The following is a 10,189-nucleotide window of genomic DNA, read 5'->3' on the forward strand; positions in this document are numbered from 1 at the left end:
CCGCCTCCCGCCCGCCCGCCGGACCCCCCCAGGCCTCACCCCAGAGCCGCCTCCCGCCCGCCCGCCGGACCCCCCCAGGCCTCACCCCAGAGCCGCCTCCCGCCCGCCCGCCGGACCCCCCCAGGCCTCACCTCAGAGATGCTTCCTCCCGCCTGCCCGCCGGACCCCCCCAGGCCTCACCCCAGAGCTGCCTCTCGCCCGCCCGACCCCCCCAGGCCTCACCCCAGAGCCGCCTCCCGCCCGCCCGCCGGACCCCCCCAGGCCTCACCCCAGAGCCGCCTCCCGCCCGCCCGCCGGACCCCCCCAGGCCTCACCCCAGAGCCGCCTCCCGCCCGCCCGCCGGACCCCCCCAGGCCTCACCCCAGAGCCGCCTCCCGCCCGCCCGCCGGACCCCCCAGGCCTCACCCCAGAGCCGCCTCCCGCCCGCCTGCCGGACCCCCCCAGGCCTCACCCCAGAGCCGCCTCCCGCCCGCCCGCCGGACCCCCCCAGGCCTCACCTCAGAGATGCTTCCTCCCGCCTGCCCGCCGGACCCCCCCAGGCCTCACCCCAGAGCTGCCTCTCGCCCGCCCGACCCCCCAGGCCTCACCTCAGAGATGCTTCCTCCCGCCTGCCCGACCCCCCAGGCCTCACCCCGGAGCTGCCTCCCGCCTGCCCGACCCCCCAGGCCTCACCCCGAGCCGCCTTCCACCCGCCCGCCGGACCTAGGGTGACCAGATGTCCCGATTTTATAGGGACAGTGCCGATTTTTGGGTCTTTTTCTTATATAGGCTCCTATTACCCCCCCACCCCCTGTCCTGATTTTTCACATTTGCTGACTGGTCACCCTAGCCGGACCCCCCAGGACTCACCCCAGAGCCACCCGCTCTCCACAGGGCCCATCCTCAGCCTTCTCCTGCCTCAGTGCCCCCTCTACTGAGAGCCTGCCCTCCGCAGCCCCCCTGCCTCAGAGCCCCCCACCCCCTCCCATAGCCCCCTACCCTCAGAATCCCCCACCCTTCACCTCCCTCAGGGGAGCCTCCACCCCACTCCCAGACGGACCTGGGGAGGCGCTGGAGCGCGGGCCCTTCCCCAGTGGGGGAGCTCGGGCTCCCGGGAGCCGACAGCACCGCCGCGCACCGAGAAACTTTCCCCTGCGCCGGGACTCACCCCCGGGCAGCGGCTCGGCCGGGGGTGGGGGGAGGCAGCCCCGGCTGCACGGACCGCTGGCGGGGGGGGGCTCCTTGCACGGCCGGGACGGAGGGGGGAGACTGAGGCTCTGTCAGAGCCGCGGGGGATGCTCGGAGGAGGGAGAAGCGGCCGCGGGTCCCCCGCACCAGCAGCGGCTGCAGAGACGCCACCGCTCCTAGCCGTGGGGTGCAGGGTTGCAGCAGCACGGGGGGTTGCAATCCGCAGGCTGAGCGAGCTGACACCCCAAGAGGAGAGGGGGCAGTGGGTAGGGTTATCATACGTCCATATTTTCCAGGCGTTTTTATATATTTAAAAAATCCTCCCAGATGGCAATTAACAACTAAAGAGCCAGACATGTCCGGGGAAATACGGACGTATGGTAACCCTAAGATATCAGATACACACACACACAGAGGCAGAAAAAGGCCTAGATCACACAGAGGCCTAGAACTCTCTCTCTGTCTCTCTTTCTCACACACACACACACACACACACACACACACACACACACACACACACACATTTTTCTCACGCACAGGCCTAAATATTTCATCACAAAACACAAAGGCCTAGATATCAGAAACACAAGGGTCTAGCTCTCACAGAGGCCTTGATCACACACACACACACAAACGTGCACACACATAGAGGCCTAACACACGCGCGCACACACATAGGCCTAGATATCTCACTCACAGACACACAAAGGCTTAGATATCAGATACACACACACACACACACACACACACTCTAGATCTCACACACACACACGATCTCACACACACACACACACACACACACACACACTAGATCTCTCTCACACACACACACACACACGATCTCACACACACACACACACACACACACTAGATCTCACACACACACATGCCCAGATTTCTCTCACACGCAACCCTAAATAGCTGACCCCTGGACAGACAGAGGCTGAGGTATTGGAAACACAAAGATCTAGACAGAGACACAGGCCTAGCTCACACACACACACAGGCCTAGCTCACACACACACACAGGCCTAGCTCACACACACACAGGCCTAGCTCACACACAGAGGACTAGATTGTACGCACGCACACACACACAGAGGCCTAGATTACACACACAGGCTTAGATCACACACAGAGGACTAGATTGTACGCACGCACACACACACAGAGGCCTAGATTACACACACAGGCCTATATCTCTCTCTTTCACATACACACACATGCCTAAATCACACCCACCAACTCCATCATATATACGAACATACAGACATTTTGCTCTCCATCTGTCTGTCTCTCTCTCACACACACACACACACACTCTCCCAAATCTCTGTCTCACACACCCAGAGTCCTGGATCCATCTCTCATACACGTGCGCACACACACACAGAGGTCTGGATCTGTCTCTCACACGCATGTGCACACACACACACACACACAGAGGCTTGGATCCAACTCTCACATGCATGTGCACACACACACACACATATGCCTGGATCCATCTCTCACATGCGTGTGCACACACACACACATGCCTGGATCCATCTCTCACATGCGTGTGCACACACACACACCTGGATCCATCTCTCACACGCGTATACACACACACACACACACAGAGAGGCCTGGATCCGTCTCTCAAACACATGTGCGCGCGCACACGCACACACACAAATCTCACATGTACACACAGACTCAAATCACCCAGTAACACTATAGAGGCCTAGATGACACACCCCCTAGATCTCCCACAGGCCCAGATTGCACACTCACAACACACTGGCCCACATCTCTCACACACACACACCAGGTTGCACGTGAGTGTGTACACACACACCCCTGCACACCTCCTCTTATGGCTTAGCCAGTCCCTCCAAATCCTAACCCCGTAGCAATCATCCCAGCCAGGGGGTGGGAGGAGGGGGGTCATGACATCATCTGCGGCGGAGGTGATGTCACAGAGCCGTGTGGGTGACATCACAGTTCCCAGGGAGCTGAGCAGCTGCTGCAGGACCTGCCTGAGTCCTGCCCGTGGGGCACGAGTCAGGCCCCCCACCCGACCCCAGACCGAGGCCAGAGGTGAGGGCCACGCACGGGACCGGACGGAAGGCGCGGGCGGCTGGACGGACAGATGGAGGCGGGGTGGGTGGATCGGTGTAGATGGGGACGGACGGACGGGTGGACGGAAGGACAGAGGGACGGATGGATGGAGGTAGATGGGGATGGACGGGGTGGATGGAGAGGGGTAGATGGGCATGGACGGACGGACGCGGTGGTGGTGGGTAGATGGGGATGGATGGATGGGGTGGATGGAAGGACAGATGGCTGGATGGATGGACAGAGGGACGGGGTGGACGGGGTAGATGGGGATGGACAGACAGACAGGGCGGGTGGATGTGGGTAGATGGAGATGGACAGACAGACAGACAGGGCGGGTGGATGTGGGGAGATGGAGATGGACAGACAGACGGTGGGTGGATGGGAGTGGATGGGGGTAGATGGGGACAAACGGGGTGGACGGAAGGACAGAGGGATGGATGGATGGAGGTAGATGGGGATGGACCAGGTGGATGGAGAGGGGTAGATGGGCATGGACGGACGGACGGACGCGGTGGTGGTGGGTAGATGGGGATGGATGGATGGGGTGGATGGAAGTACAGATGGATGGATGGATGGACAGAGGGACGGGGTGGATAGGGATGGATGGACAGACAGACAGGGTGGGTGGATGTGGGTAGATGGAGATGGACAGACAGACAGACAGGGCAGGTGGATGGAGGTAGATGGGGATGGACAGACAGACAGACGGTGGGTAGATGGGGACGAACAGACAGACGGGGGGGGTGGATGGGGGTAGATGGGGACGAATGGGGTGGATGGAAGGACAGAGGAACGGATGGATGGGGGTAGATGGGGATGGACAGATTGATGGACGGGGTGGATGGAGGGGGGTAGATGGGGTTGGACAGACGCGGTGGAGGGGGTAGATGGGGATGGTGGGTGGAAGGACAGAGGGACGGATGGATGCAAGGACAGAGGGATGGATAGATGGACAGAGGGATGGAGGGATGGATGGATGGGGGTAGATGGGGCTAGACAGACAGACAGACCGGGTGCGTGGATGGGGGTAGATGGGGCTAGACAGACAGACAGACCAGGTGGGTGGATGGGGGTAGATGGGGCTGGACAGACGGACGGACAGGGTGTGTGGATGGGGGTAGATGCTCATGGGGGGGGTGCACGTCTTGCCAATGCCCCATTCACCTCCCCCTCCCTCCCTCTCTCCCCTAGGCTGCGGTGTGAGCGCTGCCCCCCGCCGGCCATGCGGCCCCCCAGTGCCCCGCCCACACCATCCTGGCCGCTGGCCACCCTGCTGCGCTCCTCCCGCCCCTGCTCCCCCGCGGTCCCAGCCCGCTGGGCCCCCTGGCGTCGGTACCGCCTCTCGGAGAGCATGAAGGGGCTGCTGGTGGCCCTGCTGGGGGGTGGGGTCCCAGCCGGCTTCGTGGCCCCCTTCACCCGTATGGCCCACGACGCCTCCGCCATCCCCTCGCTGGAGATCCTGCTGGTCCGCTGCCTCTTCCACCTGGCCTTCGCGTGCCGGCTCCGCTGCGGCCGGGCCCCACTGCTGGGGCCCGCCCAGGCCCGCCGCCGCCTCCTCCTGCACGCCGCTGCCAATGTTGTCTCCGTGGCCTGCGCCTACAGCTCCTTCGTGGCCGTGCCCAGTGCCAACGCCGCCACCGTCCGCAAGGGCTCCTCCACCCTGGGCTCGGCCCTGCTGGCCCTGTGCGTGGAGAGCCGGCCGCTGAGCGGCTACGACTGGTTCGGGCTCTTGGGCAGCACCTTGGGCCTGTTCATCATGGTGGTGCCAGATCTGCTCAGCCTGGACCCCAGCACCCGCCTGGACGACGCCTTCGGCTACACCTTGGCCTGCCTGGGCGGCGTGGCCTTGGCCTTGGCCTTGGTCATCTTCCGGGCCTTGGATTTCCCGGCCAAGCTGCCCACGGCGGCTTTCGCCTTCGGGGCGCTGGGGGGCCTGGTGTGCGCCCCGGCCATGTTCCTGCTGCAGGAGCCGGTGCTGCCGGCTGAGCCGCTCACCTGGAGCTGCACGGTGGCCATCGGGATGCTGGCCGTGGTCTCCTTCCTCTGCGCCAGTCACGCCGTCACCCTGGCGCACCCGGCCCTGGTGTGCGCGGTGCTGCACTCCGAGGTGGTGGTGACGCTGGCCGTGCAGTACTACGTGCTGCGGGAGGTTGTGACGCCCTTCGACGTCATGGGGGCAGGCGTCATCTTGGGCAGCATCTCCATCATTGCCGCCCAGAATGTCAGCTGCCACCCGCGGGACGAGGAGGAGGGGGAGGACGAGGAGGGGTGAGGGCAGGGAGCAGGCTCGGCTGGGACCCTGTGCCCCATGGACACACCCGGAGGAGACCGCCATGTACCAGGCCGAGCTGGGACCCTCCGCCCTACGGACACACCTGGAGAGATCCCCACGTACCAGGCCAAGATGGGACCCTCCGCCCTACGGACACACCTGGAGAGATCCCCATGTACCAAGCCGAGCTGGGACCCTCCACCCCATGGACACGCCCGGAAGAGATCCCCATGTACCAGGCTTGGCTGGGACCCTCCGCCCCATGGACATACCTGGCGGAGATCCCCATGTACCAGGCCGAGCTGGGACCCTCCACCCCATGGACACACCCAGAGGAGATCCCCATGTACCAGGCTTGGCTGGCACCCTCCACCACATGGATCCACCCGGAGGAGATCCCCACGTACCAGGCCAAGCTGGGACCCTCCGCCCCACGGACACACCTGGAGAGATCCCCATGTACCAGGCTGAGCTGGGACCCTCCACCCCATGGACACACCCAGACGAGATCCCCATGTACCAGGCCGAGCTGGGACCCTCCACCCCATAGACACACCCGGAGGAGATTCCCCACGTACCAGGCCAAGCTGGGACCCTCCGCCCCACAGACACACCTGGAGGAGATCCCCATGTACCAGGCTTGGCTGGGACCCTCCGCCCCATGGACATACCTGGCGGAGATCCCCATGTACCAGGCCGAGCTGGGACCCTCCACCCCATGGACACACCCAGGGGAGATCCCCATGTACCAGGCTTGGCTGGCACCCTCCACCCCATGGATCCACCCGGAGGAGATCTCCACGTACCAGACCAAGCTGGGACCCTCCGCCCCACGGACACACCTGGAGAGATCCCCATGTACCAGGCTGAGCTGGGACCCTCCACCCCATGGACACACCCAGAGGAGATCCCCATGTACCAGGCCGAGCTGGGACCCTCCACCCCATAGACACACCCGGAGGAGATTCCCCACGTACCAGGCCAAGCTGGGACCCTCCGCCCCACAGACACACCTGGAGAGATCCCCATGTACCAGGCTGAGCTGGGACCCTCCACCCCATGGACACACCCAGACGAGATCCCCATGTACCAGGCCGAGCTGGGACCCTCCACCCCATAGACACACCTGGAGGAGATCCCCACGTACCAGGCTTGGCTGGGACCCTCCACCCCATGGACACACCCGGAGGAGATCCCCATGTACCAGGCCTGGATGGGACTCTCCACCCCATGGACACACCCAGAGGAGAACCCCATGTACCAGGCCATGCTGGGACCCTCCGATGCTGAAACGAGGCCTGATCCCACAGGGCACCAGTGCCCTCTTATGGGCACCGGCTTAGCGCCCACTTCCTGGTGTGGACACACCCGCCCGGTACAGACCCTTCCCATGCAGCGTGGATGGGAGGGACCGGCCCCGCCCCACCCCGGGGCCTGCTGGACATGCCAGACTTTGGCTTCCCAGAGCTGTTCCCCGACAGGTCTTGCGAACGCCACGGGGCCAAAGCCGAGAGTCAGAAATAAAATGTGTATGTCTGAGGATGGGCCTTCAGGGCAGCTCGATACAGGTGTCCCCCGGGGCAAGGCGCCCTCGCTGGGCGGGCGGGGCTGTCTTGGCCACCCTAAATAGGCCCCCATGAAGCTGTAAGTGCCCCACTGGCTGATAACCATCCTGCCCCATAGATCCCTTCCTGACCCTTGGCCATTACAGCCCTGAAGCTTGAGGTTTAAGGTGGGGCCTGGGCTGAAAGGGAGCAAAGGGATGCCCGTGTGGGCTCTGGGACATTAGTGTTACCAGCGTGGTACCTTCGGAGCCGCCCCAGTGTTTCCAGCCAGGTTGATTGGGGGGGAATAGGGGTCACAGAGAGTCAAGTCCCTTTCTGAGCAGCTGCAGTTGGTTGAGGACAGAAATTGACGCCTGGCAGCAGAACTGCCCAGTGGGTGTAACGTGCTGACTCCCTGAATGGCCCCGATCTTCGGGGGGGGGGGGGGGGGCTGGGTAGCATCCGGCATGACGGGGCCCCAATTTCGGACAGGGGGGTCTGGGCAGCACTCCCGCCATGCTCATAATAAACTCTTCTCATTTTGGACAGGAGGGGGAACATGTCAGGACTCCTGGGTTCTCTCCTCAGCTCTGGAAGGGGAGTGGGGGCTGGTGGATTAGAGCGGTGGGGGGCTGGGAGCCAGAACTCCTGGGTTCTCTCCCTGGCTCTGAGAGGGGAGTGGGGGCTGGTGGGTCACAGCAGGGGTGGCTGGGAGCCAGGACTCCTGGGTTCTCTCCCTGGCTCTGGGAGGGGAGTGGGGGCTGGTGGGTCAGAGCAGGGGTGGCTGGGAGCCAGGACTCCTGGGTTCTCTCCCCAGCTCTGGGAGAGGAGTGGGGGCTGGTGGGTTAGAGCAGGGAGGCAGAAAGGCCAGGCGGACGAGGGAGGGCAGGTGATTCAGGCTTTATTTAATATCTGCTCATTAGGACATTTCTGTTCCATTCCTTTGTAACCCCAGCTTTTTTGTCGTTGTTGTGTGTGGGGGGGAATTAGCAGGCAGGAGACCTTCAGCGCAACCCCCCATCCAGACCGGCTGGGGTCTCCCATCTGGCCCAGCTCAAGCTCCTCATTCACATGCTAATAGAGTCACCCAGATACAGGCACCAGCCAGCTGGGCTGTGGGCTGTGTACTGACCAGCTCAGGGGACATGGGGCCTGTCCCTCTAGGGGGCGCCGGCTCCCCTCCGGCCCCAGGGCAGGGACTGGCTGGCTCAGGGGGGCAGGGAATGGGGCAGGGGCCTGTCCCCTCTAGGGGGCGCCGGCTCCCCTCCGGCCCCAGGGCGGGGACTGGCTGGCTCAGGGGGGCAGGGAATGGGGCAGGGGCCTGTCCCCTATAGGGGGCGCCGGCTCCCCTCCGGCCCCAGGGCAGGGACTGGCTGGCTCAGGGGGGCAGGGAATGGGGCAGGGGCCTGTCCCCTCTAGGGGGCGCCGGCTCCCCTCCGGCCCCAGGGCGGGGACTGGCTGGCTCAGGGGGGCGGGGAATGGGGCAGGGGCCTGTCCCCTCTAGGGGGCGCCGGCTCCCCTCCGGCCCCAGGGCGGGGACTGGCTGGCTCAGGGGGGCGGGGAATGGGGCAGGGGCCTGTCCCCTCTAGGGGGCGCCGGCTCCCATCCAGCCCCAGGGCAGGGACCAATGGGTGCTGGGTTTCAACACGCGCTGGTGCCATCTAGTGCCCAGCGGCAGGAGCTGCAGACACAGTGGGCTGGGATCATACCCTCCCCCTACTCAAAATGCCAGCTGGGGGGGGACCCAGCAGGGGGGTGAGTCACCCTTCCCAGCTGGCACCTGTCCTGGCACCTGCGCCATGGAGGCCCTGGCTGTACTGGGCCAAATTCAGCATGCCGGGGGGCGGAATTTTCTGTCCTATTTCTCAGAGGCCCAGGCGTGCCTCAGTTTCCCCCGGCAAAGGGACCTGGGTTTCAAGGTGACCCAGATCTGTGAGGCGGCCAGAGAAACACCGGCACAGGGACGCCAAGCCAGGCGCGATTTCCACGGGGGGGGGGGGAGGGTTCGGTCTCTGTAACCGTGTCCGGGGGGGGGGATTTTCACACCCCCGGGCGCAGACCTGTGCAGAGCACAGGGGCTTTGGGAGGAGAATGACCCCGCTAGGCACCTGCCTGCGGCCTGGGGGGCGGGGGTGGACTCCAGGCATTTCAGGGCGGGGGGTTGGATCACGCGTCAGGCACGAGACACCGGAGCCTGGATCCCCCACGGCCCCTAGCCAGGCAATGCTCCCCCAAATCCCCCAGCCCTTAACCTGGCAGCGTCCCCCAAGCCCGGATGCCAACTGCCCCTAACCGGCCAGTGCCCCTCCTGAGCCTGGATCCCCTCCAGCCCCTATCTGGACAGTGTCCCCCCGTACAGCATGGATCCCCTGGCCCCTAACCGGGCAGCGCCCCCCCAGCCTGAATCCCACCTGCCCCTAACCAGGCAGTGCCCCCCCAGACCTCCTCGGTGCCTAACTGGGCACTGCCCCCCTGAGCCTGGATCAGTGCCCCCCTGAGACCGGATCCCCCCAAGTCCCCTAACTAGGCAGTGCCTCCCCCCAAATCTAACCCTGCCTGAACTGGGCAGCGCCCCCAACTCCTAACCAGACAGCGCCTCTCCCCCCAGGTCTCAACCCCGCCCGGCCCCTAACCGGGCAGCACCCCCCCCTCGAGCCTGAACCCCCCAGCCCCTAACCGGGCAGCGCCTCCCCCCCCCGAGCCCCTAACCAGACAGCGCCTCACTCCCCCCCCTGAGCCCGGATCCCCCCGGCCCCTAACCAGACAGCGCCCCCCCCCCCCCCCCGAGCCCGGATCCCCCCGGCCCCTAACCAGACAGCGCCCCCCCCCCCGAATCCCCCCCGGCCCCTAACCAGACAGCGCCCCCCCCCGAGCCCGGATCCCCCCGGGCCCCTAACCAGACAGCGCCTCCCCCCCGAGCCCGGGCCCGGATCCCCCCGGGCCCCTAACCAGACAGCGCCCCCCCCCGAGCCCGGATCCCCCCCGGCCCCTAACCGGGCAGCGCCTCCCCCCCCCCCCGAGTCCGCCCCCCCCCCGGCCCCTAACCGGACAGCGCCTCCCCCCCCCCCCGAGCCCGGATCCCCCCCGGCCCCTAACCGGACAG

General features: G+C 65.1%; 1 protein-coding gene across 1 annotated transcript; it reads left to right on the forward strand.

The window, feature by feature from the left end:
• The first annotated feature begins 4,473 nt into the window (after positions 1 to 4,473).
• On the forward strand, positions 4,474 to 7,440 carry LOC101937762 (solute carrier family 35 member G3). The gene has a single exon (XM_005279490.4). The coding sequence runs from the start codon at positions 4,493 to 4,495 to the stop codon at positions 5,540 to 5,542; it is 1,050 nt and encodes a 349-aa protein (XP_005279547.3). The 5' UTR covers positions 4,474 to 4,492; the 3' UTR covers positions 5,543 to 7,440.
• Positions 7,441 to 10,189: the final 2,749 nt, after the last annotated feature.

Source organism: Chrysemys picta, chromosome 16, assembly GCF_011386835.1.
Source record: "Chrysemys picta bellii isolate R12L10 chromosome 16, ASM1138683v2, whole genome shotgun sequence".
In the NCBI taxonomy this organism is placed as follows: Eukaryota; Metazoa; Chordata; order Testudines; family Emydidae; genus Chrysemys; species Chrysemys picta.

What these genes read in the sequence shown, in the direction of transcription:
- LOC101937762 (XM_005279490.4), top strand. Translation starts at nt 4,493, where the DNA reads ATGCGGCCCCCCAGTGCCCCGCCCACACCATCCTGGCCGCTGGCCACC.